The sequence below is a fragment of the Rhinolophus sinicus genome, linkage group LG11 (genome assembly GCF_036562045.2).
Source record: "Rhinolophus sinicus isolate RSC01 linkage group LG11, ASM3656204v1, whole genome shotgun sequence".
NCBI lineage: Eukaryota > Metazoa > Chordata > Mammalia > Chiroptera > Rhinolophidae > Rhinolophus > Rhinolophus sinicus.
This window is the reverse complement of record NC_133760.1, coordinates 32,051,436-32,076,333: the sequence shown is the minus strand read 5'-3', so window position 1 is coordinate 32,076,333 and position 24,898 is coordinate 32,051,436. Positions and strand designations below refer to the sequence as shown.

Sequence of the window (24,898 nt, the reverse complement as noted above, 5' to 3'; positions counted from 1 at the left end):
TATCTGTTGGAAGTCTATTTTTAACATGAATGATGGAATTTGATTACTTGGCCATTTTCTTCTTGCGACGTGAGTAGAAGAGTTTGACCACCCATATGTCACATGTATTGATATTCTTTCATGGTGAGATTGTTCTTCCTTGCGATAGTGGGGAGCAGCAGAGCTAGTCATCCTTGGCTGCTCAGGAGGCATTTCAGAGTATGGAAATGCAGCTGGAGGTAGAAAGGGAAGGAAATTGTTATCAAAACATGCAGAATGGAATAAAATTACCCTGGCTGGAAAGAAAAGCAAGTCTGAATCTGGTCCTCTGCTATCGAGATGGAAAGCTATGGCTTTAAAAAGGATTTGGTCACCAGAAAAGAGACTCAAGCTGGTTGCATCTTCCGGAGAAGAAGGGTAAGCCTTTTGTTTGTCCTCCCAGGCCATTTCTTTCACTCCCTCTGCTACTGTTTGTATAGAGTTGTCCTGATTATAGGAGAAAAGAGCCACAGACATCTCAGATGACAGAATGTATATCCTGCATTCAGCCCTCTGCCCCTTTAGAAAGATGAATGCGTAGGTAAGGGGTTAATACTATATGTGGGCTGGACAGTGCATATTGGTTACTTGATGCTAGGTTTATTGAAATCATTTCAGATGTAGTGCTGTGGACTCCCTTTATTTATATATTTTGGCTGCTGAATTTTGGTTGCAGCTAAGAGAAGACAAGAAGAAGAAACTGGCTGTTTCTGACAAGCCCTCCATGTTCTCAACACTTTGACAAGACTAACCCGGAGCTCATTAATCAGTCCTCAGCTTTGCAGGGCCAGGTACAGAATTTTATCACAGGATTTTATTCCTACTCTCTGGGGTGACCAGGCCCAGGGGAACCAAAACATAATTTCTCCAAACTCGCAGGCGACTGAAGGATCTATAAACAAGCATGCCCATTTGCCAGTGAACAACAGGATGTCGCTCTCTCCCCCATCCCGCCCCCCCCATTATAGATACAGTTCTTAGCTCAGAACCTTTGTGGTGAGCATCCCTTTAAAGAGGTCAGCTTACAGTTAGGGATCACAGATTAGCTTGGTGAGCAAAGAATTAGAATAAAGGTAGTGGGGTGTTTTTAAGGAATATTTCCATTCAGCCAGGGTAGCTGGATTAATTTCCATTCTCCAAATCAAGGATGTCTAGAAAATCAGGATTGGGGCTTTCACATTAGCAAAGAATCTCCTTTGGACCAGATAGAGTTGCACTAAAAATTCTTGTTTCTTCGCCTTTCTTTAACTAGACTCCATATAACCCACTGCATATAATCAGATTGAATATAGTAGATGATTGGTTTAACTTACAACTTTGTTTGCATTAAATGCATTCCAGTTCTGAGGACATATCCTAATTGATCACCTTGATTAGACTGAGAAACTCTAATCTAAGAACCTAGACTCCTAGGAAATGCCTCAAGAAACATCCTAGTCCTGGTATCTCCATTTAGAAATTGCCTCTTAATTTGACATATTTGGCAAGTAGCTAAAAGCATCTTTGCTTTATTGATGATTGTGGTGGATTCAATTTCAGAGTGACTTTTTAAAAATCAAATTCAAGCGAAAGTTACCTTAATGTTACCTTCCTAAACATGGCAGAATATTGTTTCCAAATTATTATATTTATATATATAATATGTATACATATATAATATATATACATATATATGTATATATAAGTAAAATCTCCATCCATTTCTGGAAAAGAGCATGAGAACTGAGAACTTTAAGATAGTAAGAACACAAAACTGAAAAAAGAGGCACAGAACTCCAGGGCAATAGTGACACTGCCCTGTACAGGCCTATGAGGTGTCTGCTATGTGTAATAACAATATACTCGTGCTTGCCTCCCACCTCTGCCTGTCTCATCTCCTGCCAAGGCCACCTTCTCCCTGCCCCTTCCCATTTCCCCTTCATCTCTCCTGCTGAAATTCTCCTGGCCTGTTACCTTCAGTCTCCCCCAGTGGTCGGTCACCCAGACATCTCTGCATTACTCATCTGTCTTTTATTTGGCCCCTTCCCTCCTCTGTCTCCCTTCCTGGTTCTCCCTCCTTTTCTAGGCCCGCTGACCACAGCCCCCTTGGCCTACAGAGGGTGGCACTACAGCAGGAGACATGCAGGAGGCCCAGAACTGTGGCTGCAGCCGAGCCCCCGGCTTTGTGCCCAAGCGTCGACTGCTTGTTCAGGTTAGACTTCCTGGACATTCTGGAGTTCCCCTCTCTGTGGTGGTATTCTTCCTCCCTGGCACAGACTTCCCCTTCTGTAAGTCCTCTGTTATTTCATCAGAACTCTCTTAGCTTTTACTTTGCTCCTTATCATCTCTCTACACACATAACTTTTCCATATTTCCTAATATTTTTGTCCTGTTTTCACCCTTCTTCATTCCTTTATTTTCCTGTGGATCTGCCCACCCGTCCACATATAAAGGCTGAGGTTCCAGGGACTGCAGGATAGGAAAGCAAATCATAGACAATAATTTATTGAGCACCAACTATGTGCCAGATGCTGCACCAGACACCAAGAACACCGCAGTGAACAAAACAGGCAAAACCCTTACCCTTGGGGAAGCTAACTTTGTAATGGAAGGAGCAGATAGTAAATAAGATAAATAATAGAATAGACAGAATGTCAAATGGTATTAAATGCTATAGAGAAAAATAAAGTCAGGAAGGGAGTTGAGGAGCATATGGGAGTGGGATTTGTAAGTTTAGGTAACTTCTCCAGAGAAGGCCTCACTGAGAAGTTGATATTTGAGTCAAGATTAGAAAGAGGTGGAAGAGTGACCATGAAAACGTGTGAGGGTAGAGCATTCCAGGCAGACGGAATAGATGTGCAGAGGCCTGGAGGTAGGAGCATGTCTGGCAGGTTTGGGGAAGAGCGGGGAGGCTGGTGTCGTTGGAGCAAAGTGAGCAAGCGGACAGTGGAGGGGATGAGGGAGGGTGGTGATGTGTCTGGTCACACCACGCCGTATGGACCACTCTGAGCAAGGGGAGCGGCCACAGACCTATTTCTGCTTGAAGCCCCTTCAGCTCCTTTTTGGAAAGTGCTTTAAGGCCAAGATGATAAGTGCTGTAAAATAGGAAATACATACAACTAAAAGGAATTACAAACGCAGCCACATGTGCTGTCTTAATCAAAATAAAGCAGTGAGCCCCATCCCTTTTCACCACCCCTCTTCTCTGGCAGCAGTGGCTTCTCCTCATTGGCCCAAGAAGAAAGAGAAAAGCAAATGTGTTGATCTGCCCTCAGTCCACCCCTCTGCTCCGTCCCTTTGTCTGTGTGAGGGTGAGTGAATGGAGCCTTGCCTGCCACCTGCCTGTGGCTCTCACCAGCAGTTTGCTGCAGTGGAGGGATGGCTAAGACATCTGCAAGTTGATCAGTTAGTAGGAATGAGTTGGGGGATGATTCATCTGACCTGTGTATAAAACCAGGTTGGCTTCTGCAGGCTTTTTGCACAGACATCCAAAATGTCAGCTGGAATTTCAGTGGCAAGAGAGAGAGTTAGAACCAGGAGCTGAGTTCAGGGTGGGCTGTGAGAGGTAGCCACTGTTTCCAGACCATGATGGGGAGTCTCCTTCCTTTGGCCCCTGAATGCCCGGCTGTGTCCTCCAGCAAGTTCCGCAGCCACAGACATCCTGCAGTCACATGCAGCAGGCTCACTGCAGCACACAGCGCCTCTGACTTCCATGCACCACTCGGCCTGGAGCTGACTGGCTCCTTGGGGGTTGGGAAGTTGTCTTCTTAGAATATTGGCTGCTGCACTCTTCCATGCTGGCGGAGCTCAGGGCTGTGCTCAGCACGCCTGCGCATGCTGGCAAGTGAAGAGGGGAGGCAGACTCTCACCATCAGCCCTGGAAGGGGCTGCGTCCACTTATTTCAAGAGTGACCTCCCCACAGTTCTTTATACTGACTCAGTAGCTTTGTGCTACTAGGAAGGCTCAGGGATTGCCTCCCCTCCTCCAGGTGACCCTCTGCAGTCCCTGGGGGGCACAGAGTAGCATGATCAGTTGCTCTGTTTCCTTTAGTTTGCAGTCATTTTTCATCCATAAGCTTGTCTGATTTCTCACAACATCATGGAGAAAGGAAGCAAGCTATTGTTATCCCCCTTTGGTGGGGTTTGGCCCCAAGTCTCCTGGGTCCTAGATAGACTCTTTTGAACATCTGTTAAATACTGTGGAGCCTCTCCCCCCAAAATGAGTATAGAAGCAAAAGCCTTTTAACTAGAGCCGTTTGGGAAGCACATTCAGGGACTCATATATACATGTGAGCTCTGGCCTTTGGGTCCCACGAAGAAGTTGTTTCATCTCCGCTGGCGCATGCTGAGGATGCCACCAGAAGCCTGTACCGGCCTCTGCCCTCTGCCAGTGCTGAGGGGTGGGAGTCCTCAGGTATGGAAGCCCTGGCTGTGCGTGCACGCGCATGTTTGTGTGTGTGTTCTGATTACATGTTATATGAATGATAACACATTTAATGCATATGTAACAAAGAAAGACATTCCCACAACCTCACCTCCACTCCTCCCCCAAGATCACCACTGACAGTTTGGTGTATATCCCTCCAGATCTTTGTTTCCTTTCACCCTCTTCCCAAATGAATACTAACAGACCTCACTGCTTTCAAAACCAGAAATGCAATTGTTCCCATAAGTAGTGTCCCGTGTAACTTTCTCTTAGTCATATACCTTGGAGATGCTCCCGTCAGTACTTACCGATCCCTGTCCTTTGTGATTGTGGCAAGTCTTCTCTGCACAGGTGAGCTACAGCTGGTCTAAGCAGTTGTTACTTTATGGTCCACAGAGTTGTTTCTAATTTCCAACGATTCCCCAGAAAGCACTATTTCCAGGTGATCATTAAATGAGCATCTATTTGTTGATCATCTTCAGTGATTCTTAAACATAACTCTGCGTACAGAAGTGTTTTGATAGGGTAAGTCCTAACAGGTTGGAATGCTGGATCAAAAGGCTATGAACATTTCATATGTTAGTACTAAAATGTCCACCAAAAAGTTTGTGATCTACATTTTCCCATCCTTAGCTGACATTGCTTAAATACCCATGAAATATAGGTTCTGTCTCCACAGCAAAGTGTTAACACCAGTCTCTAAATAATTCAGGACTAGGAAATCTTCAGGGACTGGAGTTTTCTGTGTACCAAACTCCAATAGGAGCACCATAACACGCTTTGTAAGTACATTCACCAGCAGCCATATCTAGTTAGTGGCTCAAGTACTAGTTAGTGGCTTCCGGAGAGAAATCCTGAGCCCCTGCCGGTCTAGTCAAAGGGCTTTTACCAGACTCTCAGCTCTGAGACTCCATCCTGAGTGTTAGAGCATGGGTTTGGAATGTCCCCAGGATAATGACCACAGTTCCCAAACCAGACTCAAGACATAGGGTCTGATGGCCCCTCAAAGTATCAGGTCACCCTATAAAACCCAGATGAGTGATTGCAGTAGCTCGCCATCGCTGTACATAATACTCAGTTAATACTATAAAGAGCTTATTCTGCTTTTCTGTGCACTTGCCATATAGTAATCCACTAAGTCCTCACACTGGGCCTGTGAGGTAGGTATTATCCCTATTTTACAGATGGGAAAACACAAGAGGCTAATTACTGGCCCCAGATTACATAGCTTGTGAGAAGTAGCTAAACCAGTAGTTACACCCAGGCAGTCTGGCTCCCAAGGCCGCTGTGCTTTGCTGCTACCCAATAGATAATAGATTTCCAAATTGTAAAAACTTTAATATAAAAGGTTCCCCCCTGCTTGTTTAAGTGGACCACTTTAGCCCTGATCCCCTGCAGACAGTGTCCTCGTATACCAAAACCCAACCTCAAACACCAGAACTTATTATACATCTTGTGTTTGACCTTGTAGTTTGCCCAGCAGCTGGAGATGAGATTCGCTGAAGTTCCCCAGCCCACCTGCTGCTTTGACAGTGTTTGCAAGTTGCTATTGAAAGTCTTGGTCTTCTTCCTGGGTGTGGCTTAAGTAGTAGACACCTAAGACTGCCTTCCTGGGAGCAGGGGAAGCAGACAGCCATGCTGTGTGTGTGCGTCACAGAAAATGTAGTACCTCTTCCCATGAACTCCAATAAGAGCCCAGAAATGGCCCCTTTTGTTGTTGTTTTTGGTTTGTTTTATCTTGTCATCTTCTATAAGCGGGGTTTCCATTCTCAGATTTCATTTTCAGAATGATAATGGATCATCTGAAACTGCTATTTCTTGCTTATGTATATATTTCTCGCATATATACATTTAATAGCTCTGTTCCATACCATTCCTTGAGAGAGAAAAAAAATGAGACTGGAATTAATGGCCCTCATTTGCAGAAGGGAAAAATAAGGTTCAGAGAGGTAAGTTCTTGGATTAAATGAGAAGAGAGAGAACAGGGGAGACGTGAGGGCACTTGAGCAGAGGAATTTCTTCCTCTCTCAACTAGGCAGTTCTCAGTGTTAGCTGGTTAGCCAGCACCTAACTGCATCAGAGATGCAGAATGGCTGAGGGGGAGAGTTGCTAGTATCAGGAGAGGACCTGATCCAGAGCAGCTGCGGGGCTGCAGGAGCTCCCTCGACACTGGGGAACCAGGAAAAGCTCCTGGCCCTTGAAGTGGTTTATTAAATGATGTCAGATTTATCCTCACTGTCTGCCTTAAGAACTGAAGCCCACTCAGAACAGTGCCTGGGTGGGGCTTTCTGATGTACAGCCCTAGTCATCACAAGCAGAGGCCGCCTGGCGCTGGGAGAACAAAGCTGCCTGCTCTGCACCTCCGGAGTCTCTACCTTGAAGGACTACCCCCCACCCCACCCCTGCCCACCCCCCACATACAGCCTTTATTACACTGCATACCACTTTCAAAACTTCAAAACCTATAGTGACTATATTAATCCTAGGGAAGGGCCAACCTGACATTAGGCTGTCTTTACTAAAAGAATGGTGGTGCTGATGCTTCAAAGAGCTGGGGGTGGGGTGAGTTCCCCCATGCCCCCCCAAAACCTGAGAGTATCAGTGTTGTTCAGAGACTGCAAAGAAGGAGACTCCAGCATCAGCTGTGTGGGTCTTTCTCTGTGGCCCAGGCCAGGACCATGGGAGAGAGAGTCATAGGGACCACATGCCTCCAGAGAGCAGCTAAGGCCCACTGCCCTAACCCAGCCTTTGAGTAGGAAAAGCCCCCAAAGTGCAGAAATCCTGTTGTTTAGAAAACAAAAGCTAATCCAAGTCGTTTGTGGCAGCTCTGTCCTCCCACTAACAAGTGCTGGCTGGTTTCCCCCCAGTTTTCCCAGAAGAAGCAGGCAGCAAGTTTGCCAACGTAAAGATTGTATCAATCCAATTCCAGGTAGATTGCGGAGGTCTGGGGCTGACCTGGCCCATCTCTTCCGGTCTACCTCTGTGCTTCTTAATTTCCAGTTTAGTCAGCATCCTTTCTCCTTTGCCTTTTTCCTTCTGGCTTGATAGCTCCATGAGTCATTGTTAAGTTTTGTGTGTGTGTGTGTGTGTGTGTGTGTTTAAGGAGGGCACAGCTCACAGTGGTCCATGCAGGGATCAAACCAGCAATCTTGGTGTTATTAGCACCATGCTCTAACCAACTGAGCCAACCGGCCACCCTGATTGTGAAGTTGTTAAGGTCAGTTAATTCAAACAGGTGTGTCAGGGAAGATGGACAGACACTCCTATGCTCTGGAGTTCACCTTTGGGATTGGCTTTCTGCTGCCCACCCAGTGTCAGAAATGCATTTGCAAATCTCAGTTGAGGAGAATCCTCAGGATGCGTTCTCTAAGCTGGATGCATAATAGAGTCGCCTAGAGAATTAAATAGACAACTCAAGCCTGGGGCTCACCTCCAGTGATTCTGACAAAATTGATCCAGGATAAGGTCCAGGCATTAGTGTGTTTCAAAGGTTCCCCAGGTTTTAAAATTCTAATGTGTAGCAGTCAGACATGAGAACCACTGCGTTAGCTTGTTTGGTGAGAAAAGGTGTGTGTGTGTGTGTGTGTGTGTAGTGTCGGGGGTATCCTAGCAAAAAGAAAATCTGATAGGACATATTTTGGGGGGGGGGGTCCCTCTCCCTGAAGGAACTGATGGGAACTGCCCCTACCCTTGGCTCTTCTATAATTGCTTTTATGAAGAATCCAACTTTGGACCTCCTCTGTGACAGTGACTAATGATGTCTTTAATCAAGAAAGAGAACATAAAACAGAGGTGCCAGCACATTTAAGAACTATAGTTGATGTTATTGTAACAAGAGCCCAATGAATTTGGAACAAGGTTACCTTAAGCGATTTGTTCCCCTCCTGCTGATCTGGCGACTGGGATTGTGTTCCACCAAGGTCTGGGAAAGTGAGTGTGCACGTGTGTAGTGAGCAAGTATGCGTGTGCCCATTTGTGGAGAGTGAGTTACGTGCATGTGCAGGAGTGGACAGGTACACGGATACTTGCCTGGGGGGAGGTTGTCAACACCCGGAAGAGAGAACCTCTCCCTGGAGCCCCCTCAGGCAGGAGTGCAGTGCTGTTGATACCATTCTTGGTAATGCTTTTTTCAGGAAAAGCATCCCTTCAGGGTTCTCCTAGAGCCCATATTTATGTGTGCCTCCCTCCTTCACCCAGGATCACCCCAATCCTGGATGAAGGGGTGATAAGGGGCTGACACCAGCTGGGGTGTGCCAATCAAACCATGTGCCCTGGCTCGGGGCTGTGTTATCAGGAGGAAGGGTTCTTTTTCTAATTCACTCAACTGTACTGGATGAGCTGGCCACAGCCCTACATGCTGCCCCCTACCCTGTGGAATTCTCTAAGGAACAGTGGGGGTTTTAAATAAAGTAAATTACATGAGTTTTGGCTACCACTAGTCCTATCCTACATCCTGGCCTTCCCAACTTGACTACTTTCTTTGTAGACTGAGGTTACCGAACCTGTTTTTGCGAATGCATGTATGAATGAGGCTCTACTCCCCCGAGCCCCAGCTTAGAAGGAAGTTCTGTGAACTCACAATTCATATCATTTCATAATACCTTTTCATTACAAAATTATTATACTTATTAATAGAAAATTTGGAGACTAGAGAGAAAAAGGCAAAGAGAAAAAGACCCATTGTTCTACCACCCAAACAAACCTGATCTTAATGTCGGTAAAATCTCCAATCTTTTAATTCATCACACTTAAAAGAAAACAATGTAAATGTAGTCATTCATACATAACAATTTTGTATCCTTCCTTTTTTACTTAACATTGCTTGTAAGCATTTTTGCATATTCCTACATTCTCTTCATGAACATAATTTTTAGTATTTGCACAATATTCTACCAAGAAGGTAGATGATGGATGAAAATTGCCTGGATTTTTTTCCTGCATTCACCTAGTAGGGGGAGGGAGAGAGAGGAGAGATGGCCAGGAAGAGCTTTTTCTTTCAGGATTCCAAGAAAAGCATCTCCAGGTCTGGTTTGATACTCGGTTTCAGACTGGTGTGTCCTCCTAACCCTGACCTTCAAGCCAGCACAGAAGAGCCTGGCCCCTTAGTAGGGGCTGACTGCTCTGCTGCCATCAGAGCACAGGCTCCTTAATTTGAAATGAAAACTATTCTTCCATCCAAGGCCAGAGATAGATTGCAGTTAAAATCTCAGCATTGTAACTGCAGGACATAAGAGTCCTTACACCTGCTTCTTCAAACATAGCACCTAGAAATGGGACTGATTACAGAGTACTTGTCAGTAGGAGAGCAAACTTATGAAAGAATAACTTTGTTTGGTAGTAGCTGCCTTGCTGTAGTAAAGGCACACACTTTCCACTTTGAATTATGTATTAACTAGTATTGCAGATTAAACTGCCTTGAAGAGCAAGCCCTATTTAGTCAGCTGGGGGACATATGCTACTCTTTGCAGACCAGTTTAAGTTCACGTTCATGAACTCCAAGAGGTTTTAACTGTGGTCAGCCCAGGGGAAGTGGATGGGATGAAGATTGGGCGGATTGGGGGAGACCCCGTAGCTTGGCTGCCGTCCCCCGTTCTGCTTTGCTTCACTAGAAGCTGTGGGCTGGATGCCATGGCGAGTCACTGAAGCGTGAGGTCAGAGGGTGAGGGGGCAGCCTGTGGAGCTAGAATACCCCCTCCTCCCCCTTCCCTGCCTAGTCGTTCCAACAGAGCGAGCAGCAGAGGGGAGCAGAGCAGCACCTGGCTGCTGGCAGCATTGTCGTTGTCCCACAGCTTCAAGCATCAGTGGTGACAGGAGAGATTGAATAGTGGCCTCCTATTGGTACAAGGTATTGGAGCAGTTCATGAGTTTGGATTTGAAATTTAGTGGGAAGGTGAAGTCTTTGTTTGTGGAACTGTTAGCTTTGGGAATGGCTCTTTCAACCTTCCAAACGGTCGAAGTCTCTTTCTCTTTCTCCGCCTCTACCCTCACTTGTGCCCAAGGTAGTGACACCGCCTGCCCCCAGCTCCACTTGCGAAGGCAGTGCCAACAGATCTCACTGCAGTCTTTCTCAGCCCTCTGTTGTGATTTATCTGCCTCCTAGCAGGTCTCCTACACCCCCTTCCTGGTTCTTACCCCCAAAATACCACCAGATCAGCTGTCCCTAAACAATACTTTTAACCTACCACTGCATTACTCAGACGTCCTCAACAGTTCTCCGTGACCTACTGGATAAAAGCCAAACTCCTTCTTTAGTCATTCGTAGCTTCCAGGATCCGTCCCTAGCATCTTCCTCAGCAGCTAGAATTTCTCTCCGCCTCTTCCTATAAGCAGACACTGTTGCAAGTTCTTTACTGTAAATTTCTTGTTTCATTCAGGCCGCTCATCACCATCCTTCAAACACACCTCACCCATTCCTCTTCCTGCTCTTGTTCTTAAGCTGGTTTTCTCACCTAGAACGTGCTCACGTTTCTACACAGGCAGCTCAGGTTCTCCATGGAACTCTGCCCAACCCATTCCAGCTCATGGAGATCTCTTTTCCTGAAGTCCTCAAACTTTCCTAGTTGGATTCTGTCATCAACATTTAATTATAAACTGCCTTGTATGGTGACTTAATTTTCAAGTGTATCTGTCTTCAAAATGGATAACCATCTAGATGGCAGGGACCAGCCTGAGACTTCCAGTGTCAAAGCACTGTTCTCTGCTCAATGTTTGTTAAATGAATGTTGAAGCACAAATCTTCTACGACTGAGCCAAATAGGCCTATCCTCCGGAACCTGAGTAAAAGCCAATTCAGCAACATCTGAAGTCACATTTTTAAGTGACTAGATATAGAATTAGTCTTATTTCTAAATCCCTAGTGGTAAGCAGAGATAAAGTTGAGCTTTATTTTATCAGCCCCTTAAAGATTCCCCTACCTAACTCCTCCTGAAGAGATGCATGCAAACAGGGCACAGCAAACTGGATGTTAATTACAGAAAAACCCTCCATGGCACAGACTGGCCACAAAAGTAAAGACTGTCCTAGCTGCCTGGTAGCACCAGGTCGCTGGCCCTACAGATCAGAAAAAAGAGAATTTGCTTCCGTGGGCAAGCCAGTTGGTAGGGGCAAGGTGTTTTCTCCTGATGTTGCATCTGGACCCGCTGTTCATTTAGGACATTTTAATTGACTGGTGAGGTTGTGCTGTACCAGCCCACCACCTGTACAACTCCCTGGGGTCAGCCGTGTGAGATAGGCAGTAAGCCGGTGGGACAGAGTTGGAGCCCTCACAATTATCTAGTCATGAGAGGATCCTGGAGCAGCCCCAGGCGACTTGCTCCTGAGAAGTCCTGTTGCCTTTGCCCTGAGGGCAGATTCGATCTTCCCACACTGGCTGCCCTGTACCTTAGGCTGCTAAGCAGGTCACTTACCTGCGGCCAGTTGGTTGGATATGACTCAAACATTTTGCCTGGCCTGTGGAGTATGTTTTTTTTGACATTTGATTAGCTTCCAACACTGAAAAATTAGGAGAGTTCACATAAAAATCTGGATTTCTGGCTTCTCTTGACAACAGAATATGTGGCCATGCTGGGCCCTCCCTCTCACAGGGATGTCTTTAAATGGAGTATTCACTTTCCAGCAGTCCGAGGCACTCGTTTTCCTCCCGCCTAGCCCCTGCTTGTTTTCCCTAATCTAAAATGTTGCAGGTCGCAAACTGGGGTGGGAGGTAGGATCAGTTAGCTAATCTCTGGTAACTCCAGGCTCTGTGGTGTCCGTGGATGGGGAGGAGGTGGCCCAGCTCTGGGAGACCATAATGCAGTCAAGACAAGGCATTTGTCATTAACACTGATGTCTGAACTTCCTGTCACCAAGTGTCACATCCTGGAGGAATGGGCATGTAGAATCCACAGCATCGGCAAGCGGAATCCATTCTCTAGTTGAGCAAACTTTTACTGGGCACTTACTCTCAGCCAATCTCTTTAATCCTTGTAACACCCCTGGAAAGTAGCTCCTCAGTCCCATTTCTGGGATGAAGACGTAGAGGTTAGTGCCACATAGCTGGTGGCAGAACTGGCTGTCTGCCTCCAGAGCCCTCCTCTTAACCAGGGGCTTCTCTCTCTACCTGCACATTATTAGCTCTTGTTAGGGCTAGTCTTAAATTCAAAACACATTGCCATTGTAGATTCAATACTAGTTTTAAAAAGCACATAATAAAGAATGCTTAAAGCATGTAGCACATTCGTGATGATTTTTTTCAAGCAAAAGCATGAAATGATTTGATTTCTGTAATGCAAGGTGGGAGTGGGTGGAGTAGGAGTGCCAGGGGTCTTTACCCACCGGGAGGACCTAGGAATGAGCTCCATGGCCCAGCGTGAGTGAAGGTGGTAGGTAGGCAGGTCTGAGCCTCTCAGACTTCTGAGAGGAGCAGCTTGCAGACTGCCACTCAGGTTCCTATACATTTGTGGCAGCTTGAAAAGAAATGATGGAATTATTTCAGGTGTGCTTGGAGGATATGTAAACTTATTTCTAGTCTTTAATTATAATTCATCTTCAAGTTTTCCCGAGATTGAGAAACTCAGTGTGTTCAGCTGGTTTTAAACTTCCTTCCTCTGCTAACAACTCCTCACCTCTCCCCAGCCCCATCCCACCTCATCTAAGTCTAGCACCAGCTTTTAGGGACCAGGAAACGAGTGGCGAGAAGGTCAGTCGGGAATTTAGGAGGTCATGGATGTCGGAAATAAAGGTGTAAAAAGTGGGAGGAGGAAATTGGTTTTGGCTTTAAGACACTGGAACTTCCAAGGTTCCTGCAAACCATTTGCAGCTTTTGCAAACAGCCTTAAAGCCATCAGCGCCCCACTGCGGAATTCAAAGCTAAGCTTGTCATAATTGTTAACACCTTCTTTGACCAGCCTTTTATATTTGACAATTATTCTCTTCTACGCCTTTTTTTTTTTTTTTTTTTTTTTTTTTTCCGGCAGGAAGGTTCTGCTGTCTTGGTTTTAGGGTGTACCCTATACAGCGAACAGCCCCCTCGCGTGCAGAAGTCGGGGGAAGATTTCTACCGACTCGCTCGCCTTGCAGGGTGAGTAGATTTCCAGGCTTAGAAAGCGGGGCGCGGGGGAGGGGGGCGGAGAGTAACAATTTGGAAGGCACTGCGGTTATATTGAAAGTTAACTGCTTCAGATTCTAGGTTTAGCAGTGACAGTCTCCATCTGGGCCCCTGGCCCCGAGGAGAGCGTGGAGGAGCTCGGCCTTTGGACGGGTGGAGGGTGTTCAGTTTCCGAGGGCGCACAGACTGCGAGTCTCTGCGATCCGGAGGAGCCGCGTCCACGCGGAATCCGGCGTCCTGCCGAGCGCCGGCCGCATGGAGCTCCCTCCTTCCGAGCCGGGAAGGGGGTGCTCCCTCACGGCCCTCAGGGGAGCCCTCCCACTCTACCCAACTTTGCTGGCCCCAGGGCCGGTGGAGGGCGCCTCTCCCGGCGAGGACGCGCTCGGTACTTAAAGGCGGCTCTGCGGGGCCGGCGCTCGTCAGTCGGGCGCGCGGCGGCGGCGGTGCACCCGGGAGCGAGGTACGGCGGCAGCGAGGAGCGGGAGGAGGGGCATGGAGCCGCCGCGGGCCTGCTGAGCACCCGAGCGCGGGCGACCGGCGGCACGGTGAGCCCGGGCCCCGCCGGCCGCTTTGGAGGGGCGGGCCGCGCGGGGTCTGCGCAGAGGACGCGGGCGCGCCGGGCTCCAGGGGTGCCCCGCAGACCCCAACCGGCTCCCCGGGCCGTGCGGGCGCCGTATCCCGCGCCGGGAGGCGGGCTGAGGGCTGCGGCATCGCTAGGCTTCCCGGCAACGGGTCCTGCAGCCCCCTCCCCACTGACCCCTCCTCCCTTTCTTCCTCCATCCTCTCCTCCTCCAGCCTCTCCTCCCTTCCTCCCTAGCGGCTCCTGTTTTGTGAATGGATTAGGAGGCGGACGACCGTGCGGGGTACAAGGCTGGCTGGAGTCTCTCCCTCCCCCATGCCCGCCTGCGGGTTCGCACCTGTCCTGGCACCAAGATGCTCTGCGCCCCGGTTCCTGCGGGTCAGCCGGGCCACGGCCGCACATATCCGCGGGCCTGGGCTCCCCTTCCCTCTCCGGGTTGGAGGGGGCAGGACGGCGGCCGGGAGCAAAGGAAAGAGCCCCCGCCCCACGCACAAGTTACCATCTCTCCGCGTGTGGGCCCCGCAGCAGGGCACACCTGTCAGCTGTAGAGGCTGCATACTGGGCAGCCACGCAAAGTTTCGGGGGTGGATTGGCTGTGTGCGTCCTGGGTTGGGGGTTTTCTTCTTCTGTCGTCTGGTGGAGGTGGTCTTAGAGATCGCCCCTAACCTGATGCCCTTGAAGCCTGGTGCGCATTAACCTACGGGGGCCGAGCTCCCGTGAATCTCTTCTGAGTGGAGGGGGGGCGGGGACGAGAGGCGGTCTAGGCTCCCCTCTGCTGGTTTGGGGTGACACGGCCCCCCATCTGGGCAAGGGCACTTCGGCCAGAGCCCGCACCAGCGCCTGATTGTTCGTGAGGTCCCCGGCTGCGGGACCTTCTTGGTCTTCGGTGGGGTAGCGGGTGCTGGGGTAGTGCCTTCAATTACTGCGCCGGGTGTGGGGCTCCCGTCCGGGTAAGGTGGGAGACGGCGACACCGGGGATGCCGCCTTTGTCTTCAGGCACACTTTGCCAAGGTAGCTGGGGCCCTGGGGAGATGAATGGGGCCTGGTCCGACTGATTCCTTGGATTTTCTGTTCTTTCCCGGCTGAGTCGTGGGAAACCCGCACGTGGGTGTGGCCGGCACCGCCTTCACCAGAAGGCGAGACTCAGGCGGGAGTTAGAAGCGTGGCGAGTGCCTTCCTGGCTGCATTAACCTGGTGGGCACCGCCTCTGGCACTGCACCGAGGCGGGGCGCCAGCGCCCGGCAGGTTACTGGGCTGGCCTCGGCGCCCTTTCCCAGATCGCAGGTGGGCAGCGGTGCCCGCAATGCCCCCTCTAGAGCGAGATGGGGGCGCTCCTGGGGTGGGTGCGTGGTCTGGGGGTTCCTGGGCCGCAGGCTCGCGCCAGGAGGGCGTGCGGGCAGGCGGGGGAGATCAGGGAGGGCTGGGAGTCCTGCAGAGGAAGCACGCGGCAGGCTCCCCGGGATAGCAGGGCAGAGCTCCCGGAGGCCACGCTTCCCGGAGAGGCAAGGCTGCTGCCAACAGCACTTTCGGGGCTGAAGCTGCTGGAATGGTGCTGCTGCCTGAATCTCAGGATTTAGGCAGTGACTGTGTTCTCCTGGCAAGAACGTGTTGTGTTGGTGTGGGCTTCAGGGGTTGGCTTCAGTAAGACCTAGAGTTGGAGCAAGCTTGGAAGTGAGACCTCATTGTCTGTAGAGGGTTAGTGGTAATAACGGGATTCTCCAGATCAGACCCTCCCCCTCCACAATCACCCTTCCCACTGGGGTGGTCCTTCATGGCTGGAAGTGCTTCCATTTTCAGGAAAACGATTTACCTGAGACCTGTGAAGCAAGAAACTATTAGCATCCCCTGTTAGGGGGGATACCAAGTCTCAGAGAACTTGGACAGAGTCAGGCGGCCAGGAGGTGGTAGAGCCATGGTCTCAAGCACAAGTCTTTGGTGCCTGGTCCTAAGCTCATTTCTCTTTCCAACAGGGGAGATGCTACTGTGTTTCCCCGCAAATAAGACCTAGCCGGACAGTCATAAGACCGGGTCTTATATTAAGTTTTGCTCCAAAAGACGCATTAGAGCTGATTGTCCGGCTAGGTCTTATTTTCGGGGGAAACAGGGTAGGAACCCTGACAGTTGCAAACAAAATCTGGCAGCTTTAGCAGGCAAGGCAGGAGGATGAGCACAGAGAGTTCTTGCGGGCACTAGGACCAAGTGGATGGGGCTTCCCAGGCAGCCACCCCTCCCAGCAGCTGCAGTGTGGCTGCAGTTCCCTCTGGTGCCCTGAGCACCCGGCTTCCACCAGAGCTGTCCACACCCCAGCTCTCATTTCCCCTTCTTTCCCTTGTCTGCCTTTCCCGGTGGCTTTCCCGCCTCTCAAGTAAATGAGAAAAAGGTGAGAAAGCAGAGAACATAGGAAAACTTTCTCTTACTAATTTTGCTGTTTTGAGAAAGGGAAGCTGTTTCCTTCTTTTTTCCCCTGGCACCTCTGTATGTTTCCTGTTGTTTCTCTTTTCCTCCCCCACTTTTTTCATGGGCCTCATTGGTGGCTGTGCTTTGCTGGCAAATATTCCCCTCCCAGAGAGCAATCCTCTATGGGTACAGCACAGGTAGAATCTTGGCCACTGGCTGCCTCCCTGCCAGTCGTCCTCCCTCTCCCTGACCCCTCATGTGCTGGGAGGGGCCTCAGGGTCCCCCCTACTGATGCTTGCCTACAAGAGTTTTGGGTCAGGCAGATCCCAGTTCTGCCATTCACCAGCTAGTAATCACATAGATTCTCAGGCTTTGGTTTGTCTGACAATAATAAATGCTACTTGAAGTGCTTTACTAAAGTATGTAACCAGTTTGACCCTCAAAAAGGCTACAAGGTTAATGCTGCCATCCACATTATACAGATGAATTAGCTAAGGAACCGGCAGATAGTAAGTGGCAGGGCTGGGATCTGAACTCCAGTAGTCTGGCTTCTGAGGTAACAGAGTTAGTCATGCTCAGCAGTGGAAATGGTTTTTTAGTGGGTCATTTTCCCTGTTCTGGGCCAGGCTCACAGAAAATGCACCCACTCCCACTGACTGGAGATGGTGCCTCTTGCCTGACCCCACATCTCCTGCCTTCTCCCGCCAGATGCCGGTGCAGCTGACGACAGCCCTGCGTGTGGTGGGCACCAGCCTGTTTGCCTTGGCAGTGCTGGGTGGCATCCTGGCAGCTTACGTGACAGGCTACCAGTTCATCCACACAGAAAAGCACTACCTGTCGTTTGGCCTGTATGGTGCCATCCTGGGCCTGCACCTGCTCATCCAGAGCCTGTTTGCCTTCCTGGAGCACCGGCGCATGAGGCGGGCAGGCCGGCCACTGAAGCTGCCCTCCCCGTCACGGCGCTCCGTGGCGCTCTGCATCGCTGCATACCAGGAGGACCCTGACTACTTGCGCAAGTGCCTGCGCTCAGCCCAGCGGATTGCCTTCCCCAACCTCAAGGTGGTCATGGTGGTGGACGGCAATCGCCAGGAGGACTCCTACATGCTGGACATCTTCCATGAGGTGCTGGGCGGCACTGAGCAAGCCGGCTTCTTTGTGTGGCGTAGCAACTTCCATGAGGCGGGTGAGGGGGAGACGGAGGCCAGCCTGCAGGAGGGCATGGCCCGCGTGCGGGCTGTGGTGCAGGCCAGCACCTTCTCGTGCATCATGCAGAAGTGGGGAGGCAAGCGAGAGGTCATGTACACGGCCTTCAAGGCCCTTGGCGAGTCGGTGGACTACATTCAGGTAAGGGGGCCTCCCTACGAGTGTGCCGACGTGTCCGGCTTGCCGGGCACATCCTCCTCCAGGAGTTTCAGGGCTAGTCTAGATCCCTTCCGTCGTGTACATCCCTTCTCTGCACTTAAGGCAACAGGCATAGTGGTTCTGAACAGCAGTCCTGAGGGTTAAAAAGACCTGGGATGGAATCCCAGTTCTGCTCTTAGCTCTGTGACTTGGGGCAAGTCTCTGGACTTGTGTCCTAATAATAATAGGAAACATTGTATAGCATTTGCTTCATACCAGGCACTGTTGTAGGTACTTCATACATATCAGCACCTTTAATTTTCATAATACTCCTAGGGTATAAGTACTATTATCCTCTCCATTCATGGAAGGCAAACCTGAAGCACAGAAGGACTAAGTAACTTGCCTGAGGTGAGGTGCAGAGGCAGGATTTGAGCCCTGGCAGCCTGTCTTGCATCTTGTTCTTACCCACTGTGCAGTACCGCCTCGCACTGGCAACTCGGGGATGAGCCTCTTCAGAGAGAAGCACGGGGAGCGCAGAAGCACTCAAATACTATTTTAGTCATGGGCCAAAGTCCTCCTCTTCCTAGTGTCATATTTGTGTCTGTGAGGTGAAGGGACCCAAGTGCGAATCATCTTGCAGCCTGATTCTGCAGCAGTCTCGGCAGGGTCAGGACCCTGAACAGACCCTGCCTAACTTTGAGTCAAAATGGGGGTGGGGGGTCATTGACACCCACCTGAAATTTTATTAGGTTGAAAAGGTTAATATAGCTCCAGTTTTCACAGTAACAAATCCTAGAGAAAACTGATTAAAGCTTCATGCATTTCAGTACTAAGTAGAAACTGATACCCAGGACCCCAGATTTCTAGTCCAGCACCCACACTACACTGTTCATTCCTGTTTCTGCCCTTCTCTGTACTTGCCAGAGGGTTTTGCCCATCCCTTGAATGGATAGCGGGCTGTGGCGGTAGCCGACCTGGGTGCTAACTCAGTCTCGTTGAGTACTCCGGGTTGTACTTTTTCTAGACTGTACCCACCTAAAATTCGCTTTTTTGTTTTTGGCTTTTTCGCAAGTTGAATCCTTGCATGAGAGTTGGTACGTTGATCTTTTTGTCTTTCTAGGCCCAAGGACCTCAGCCTTGTAGGGAGGGATGTGATGCAGTTGATTCTGTAGCTCACCTTTGGTCAAAGGGCCTTTGAAACTTTCCTGGGGTCTCAGAAGCCTTAGAAAAAGCCCTTAAACCCTGGCACATCCTCAAGTCACAGTGACTTTGTCATCCACTCCCTTGCAGCACAGGATCCCCCAAACCTGCTCTGCTACACATCCTCCTTTGCTGATCATTTCCTTTGTGTTCTGTGGATCAGCAACCAGGCTCATATACCTGAGCCAGCCTTTCTCCTTAGGGCTCTGGGATCACTGCCTGGGCAGCCCTGCTGGGGATTTCTGCCTGTCTTCCAACAGCCTTGCTGAGGGTGTGTGGGTCTTTCGCTCTGTGGGAGACAACCAACCCTGTCCCAGGCAGGGGGGAAACCCAAGCAGCCTAGAGCTCTAACTTCCCTAGCTGCTCAGCTAGAAAAGACCTCCCTGGAGAGAAGGAAGCTGAGCAGCATGAAGAATGGGTTGGGGTCAAGGCAGGAAGCAGCCATGAGACGAGCAGCACTGGGAAGCTTGGCTTGTAAGCTGAAGAGGCTCTGGGAGTCCGGCCCTGGGGCTCCCTGGGATCTTCCCAGCCTGGGCTGGAATGTAAGACTGTCGGTGAGGAGATAGGAGGGAGCAGGTATGTGCTCTACCTTGTTCCCCATCAGCCTTCTGCTGCTTATCTCTAGCCACCATGTCTTCCAACATTGAGAGCTGGGTACGTTGGAGTGGGGTGGGGACACCCCCTTCCTGCAGGCTAATGGGCTCTCATTCAGCGCCTTCCATACAAGGATTCTGGGCTTTTGCAGAACTGGGTGTGGGCTCATCTGTGGATACTGTTCTTTGCTCTGTCAGGAGTCAGGAAACCAATTCCCCTGCCCGATGGTTATCTGGGATCTTTGTACCATCTCAGTAATTTTCTAGAAAGCAGAAAAGAAAGCATAAGCATTCATAGCCCAGGTTCAGTAATGGGGCTACCTGCTAGAATCAAACCATCAGCCTCACTAGGAAAGGAGGACTGGTGGGCAGGATTTGATCCAGGCTTTGGAGGCAGCTGCTTCCAGAGCCTCCATGCCCATCCAGAGTATAATCCAGGCGAGAGCAGCCCTTGGCCATACGGTGCCCTGATCTGAGACTTGGTCAAGGGAGCACTGAAGGCCTGGCAGCCGTGTGTGTGTGTGTGTGGGGGGGGGGGGAGTGCTGGCGCTATGACTAGGTAGATACATCCTCCACTTGGGCTGTGGATCATCCAGGAGGCAAGAGGCTGAAACAGGGAAGACCCCACTGTTAATATCCTATGAGACAGCTTTGGGCAGTAGCCTCTGGCAAGAGCCATTACTTGATCTTCTGAGGAGTGTCTGCTGGCCCTGAACTAGACACACTGTACCTGTCATCTGACTTCAATAACTTGTTCCTTCTTTCTTCCCAAGGACCCAAAGAGACCATTTCTCAGGAGCCTGGCTCCACAGGGTCTAAAAACTTGTCCAGTTTTAAACATTTCTCCCTTTCCAGGACCAGCGCTGACAGTCTCCTGGGTCTTTCTTTCTGCCTGGTGACTGTCAAGCCTGGTATCTGAACTCTCCTTTTCCTTACTTTCCTTTGTTATTAATCTCACCAGTATGGCATAGATCTCTTTCCTAGTGGCTGGAATGAATCATGTAAAAGGGAGTTATATCCCTCAGGCAGTGGGGGTGAGGGCAGGGGGTGGGTAGGTCAGAGTGGGCTGACAGTGGATTCCCTCTACAGGTGTGTGACTCTGACACTGTACTGGATCCAGCCTGCACCATCGAGATGCTTCGAGTCCTAGAGGAGGACCCCCAAGTAGGGGGAGTCGGGGGAGATGTCCAAGTAAGAAGTAACCAAACATTCCTGGGGGCGGGAGTCTGGACTTTCTGCTTCCTAATCCAATTGGATATGCCTGGGAAATGGGTATCTTGACTTCCTAGTGTTTGTGGGGGAGGGGGCGGTGCTCCTCCTTGATAGTTTCACTGGTACCAAAGGGCTCACTTGCTACCCAAACCCTTTCCTGCTTGTTTTCAACGTGAAGGGGAAAGAATTAGTTTAACAGGTGTAGAGAGCCTGTGTGGCCATTACTCGTGCAGGGCACTTCCTTTCTGACTGACAGTGCAGCGAGCATCTCCAAAGTCATACCCTTGCTCTTAAGTAAGTTGTGCTCAGGAGCTCTGGGCAGTATGGTGAGAGCACGTGGCCATGTCTTCCCTCAGAGGGTACTGCTGGCAACATGCCATGTCTTCCCAAGCAGCTTTCCAACTGAAGGGTCAGGACAAGTGGCTGGAGTGTCGCTTTGCATCTTTCTCAAGGCATCTTCTCTGCCACTGCCATAGGCTGCCCTGAGACTGAAGGTGGCTTTGACTGCTAGACTAACTTCACTGGGACAATCGGTGCAGATGACAGTGGAGAGAAGGGCTAGTGCCAGGGAGAGTGACTGAGTGTGGGTGGCTCCTCTGCGCCTCAGGTTTCTGGCTGAGCAAGGACTGGTAGTCAGGAACTTGAGCAATGGGCTGCAGAGCGCAGCGTAGGGAGGCCTTGCAGTCTTGGGGTGTCTCCTGGGGCTCGTGGCCGCAGGTGAGGAGGCCCAGCGTCTATGGTTCCCTTACAGATACTCAACAAGTATGACTCGTGGATCTCCTTCCTGAGCAGTGTGCGGTACTGGATGGCCTTCAACGTGGAGCGGGCCTGCCAGTCCTACTTCGGCTGTGTGCAGTGTATCAGTGGGCCCTTGGGCATGTACCGCAACAGCCTCCTCCAGCAATTCCTCGAAGATTGGTACCACCAGAAGTTCCTAGGCAGCAAGTGCAGCTTTGGGGATGACCGGCACCTCACCAACCGCGTCCTGAGCCTCGGCTACAGGACTAAGTATACAGCACGCTCCAAGTGCCTCACCGAGACCCCCACCAAGTACCTCCGGTGGCTCAACCAGCAGACCCGCTGGAGCAAGTCTTATTTCCGGGAGTGGCTCTACAACTCTCTGTGGTTCCATAAGCACCACCTCTGGATGACCTACGAATCAGTGGTCACAGGTTTCTTCCCCTTCTTCCTCATTGCCACAGTCATACAGCTTTTCTACCGTGGCCGCATCTGGAACATTCTCCTCTTCCTGCTGACAGTGCAGCTGGTGGGCATCATCAAGGCCACCTATGCCTGCTTCCTTCGGGGCAATGCAGAGATGATCTTCATGTCCCTCTACTCCCTGCTCTATATGTCCAGCCTCCTGCCAGCCAAGATCTTTGCCATTGCTACCATCAACAAGTCCGGCTGGGGCACCTCCGGCCGAAAAACCATTGTGGTGAACTTCATAGGCCTCATCCCTGTTTCCATCTGGGTGGCGGTCCTCCTGGGGGGGCTGGCGTACACCGCTTATTGCCAGGATCTGTTCAGTGAGACGGAGCTAGCCTTCCTTGTCTCTGGCGCCGTCCTGTATGGCTGCTACTGGGTGGCCCTCCTCATGCTGTATCTGGCCATTATCGCCCGGCGATGTGGGAAGAAGACAGAGCAGTATAGCTTAGCTTTTGCTGAGGTGTGACGTAACCCTCAAGCAGAGCGGGAAAAGTGCAATGGGTAAGGGAGGGAAGGGGAGTGGAAGAGAGAAGATGGGGTGGGAGGGAGGAGGGAATGCTGTTTTAGTTTCTTAATGGTCCAAAGGACAAATGTGAAGTGCAAAGGACGGTGACTGTATATGGTCTGGGACAGTTCTGCTTAGAGGGGGCAATACTGATGCCAGCTCAGGGAGCTGGAAGAGACATGTTTTCAGGCTGTCCACTGTATGGTGGCCTCTGGGAGATTCCACTTCCTGCCCCAGGATCCAGAGGAACTCAGAAGTGTGCTAAACCAAACAATAAGTTCCTTTCAGTGGCAACTTCTGATAGGTAAGTGAGCAGCGCCAGCTTGTGGGAAGGGGTTCTCTTAGCCCATCTGAGTGCAACCAGAGGTGGTGGTAGAATTTGAGATCTGGGCCAGCTAGTAATGTATCCCCCCTCAATCCAGTATCAATGCAATAAGATTGTGCCTGAGATACAAGGCCCAGAAGCCTGATCTCTGGGCATCAGAAAACAGGGTCCAGGAATGGTGCTTTATTATGTGGTGTACCCCATTCCACATCTCCACATCCCAAGGATAAGCCAACCTAGCAGGGAGTTAGCACTGAACTGCTTTTAAGTGTGTATATATGTTAAAAAGGAGTTTGCCATGAGGAACAAAGATTGGTGCTGGTGCTAAAGGCCATGGGCTACATGGATGCTTTGGGCTCAATGTATTCCACCTGGAAACTGCCCAGACATCTAGCTTAGCCTGTGATCTCTGCTGGGGAGATAACATGTTTTGGTCATCTACTAGGAAGATTAAACCTCAACACGCGTAGAAAGGAAGTGAAGGCTCGGGTATTTCAACTTGTATACTCGTAAATTCCTCTCTCAAATTCAGCTGAGTCCTAACTTAGCCTCCTCACTTGGCTTTCTTTAAGATGACGTAATCACCTCTTCCGCCCTCCACCTCATCGGGTAAGTTTTTCAAGGTGGCAAGTGAGGCAGACAGAGCCTGGACTCACTCACAGGTACTTCTGTAATAGGCAAGCCTGCCCTCAGCATATGGGGGAGAAGCTATAAAGAGCCTCTGACCAAACTGGCTGCCATCTTCGAAGTGCTTGGGCCAGATTCCTTGGCAGCTGGGTAGCATGCCAACTACAATTCTTGACAGTCTAATGGAAAGTTTTTCAGTGTTCTTAAGTGAACCCTGAAATCCAAGCTAGTCATCTTTGAGACTGTTCATTCTCCTCAGTGGCTTCTCCGAGAATTCTTACAGCCAAGCTGTGGATAGTCACTACTGTACTTGCTTGCTTCTTTCCAGAAACCAAACTAGAAGATGGAATTGGTTCCTAAGTCCTAAGGTTCTTGCTTTCTCTCAGGCTTTTGGGGCTGTTTTATTTCCCTCTGCTTTTTGGGGGGAATAAGGAAGACATTTTCTAGATATCTGCAATCCATAGACTGTTCTCAGCTCTTGGGTTTGAAACCTGGGATCTTGACTGTGCCTCTGACTTAGGGTTGCTTGCTGGTGTGTGCTCTCTCTCCAAATGGCCATTCTCAGAGAAGGTCCAGCTAACCCCTCAGAACTGGCACTAAGGTAGACAGGAATTAAGCAGCAAACCTCTAGTTGCCCAGGTGCTTCCTACACAGGAACAGTGTGCTCTGAGCCACAGATTGGCAAACCCTGGTGCTTTCATTTCCTTCATCTCCCATGAACTCAAGGGTTTTCCAAGTGCGGCCAACACTGCTGCGTCACACAGACCTCGAGCTTCTGACAAGACTGCTGGTTGATGTCGGGCCCAATCATGAAGGCTGGGAAGAGCAGCAGGCATTTGCTAAAGGCAGTTGTTCCAGGCTCTTCCGTGTTTTTGCTGGCCGAGAAGTAATCTATTTTGAGCATTACAATGGAGGAAATCCGGTCAGCCAATTGCAGAGCTCAGACTTCACTAAGGTCTTGTTTTTCTTCAGCTTTTACTTGAAGGTTAATATAGGATGGACTCCCAGATGGAAAACTTGGCTGTCCTACCATCAGCTCTGCCTTGGACTGTGGTTATCAACTTTCCTCAGATCAAGAGCAGGCAGGTACAAGTAGTGGGCTCACAACGTTTGACCTCGACTGGTTTTTCTAAGTTATTTTGTACATTTTTCAGCAGTGAAACCAAACTGGGTCTTCAGCTTTATCCCCGTTTCTTGCAGGGAAGAGCCTTTATACAACTGGACACATTTTGGTTTTTCCTCATTGAGAATTTTAACTGTCTTTTGTATTATTTCTATGATAATTTGTAAACATATTTATTTTTATCTGCTTTTTCTTTTTTAACTTTTCAGGTCAAATTTTTTATACTGCACTTATTTGTCAAAATAAAGATTCTCACACAGTGCTGGTATCTCTGA

At 49.9% G+C, this 24,898-nt stretch overlaps 1 protein-coding gene across 5 annotated transcripts; it reads left to right on the top strand.

Annotated features, from left to right (window-relative positions):
• The first annotated feature begins 366 nt into the window (after window positions 1-366).
• Window positions 367-24,885, top strand: HAS3 (hyaluronan synthase 3). Of its 5 annotated transcripts, none has more exons than XM_074314664.1 (5): window positions 367-396; window positions 13,378-13,481; window positions 17,194-17,829; window positions 20,712-20,813; window positions 21,586-24,885. In XM_074314664.1, the coding sequence occupies exons 3-5, from the start codon at window positions 17,194-17,196 to the stop codon at window positions 22,507-22,509; spliced, it is 1,662 nt and encodes a 553-aa protein (XP_074170765.1). In that variant the 5' UTR covers window positions 367-396; window positions 13,378-13,481; the 3' UTR covers window positions 22,510-24,885. The 5 variants fall into 5 exon arrangements, with proteins under 5 accessions (XP_074170765.1, XP_074170764.1, XP_074170763.1 ...); XM_074314663.1 differs by lacking the exon at window positions 367-396 and adding an exon at window positions 1,024-2,209 and having other exon boundaries at window positions 17,194-17,607; XM_074314662.1 differs by lacking the exon at window positions 367-396 and adding an exon at window positions 1,025-2,209.
• Window positions 24,886-24,898: the final 13 nt, after the last annotated feature.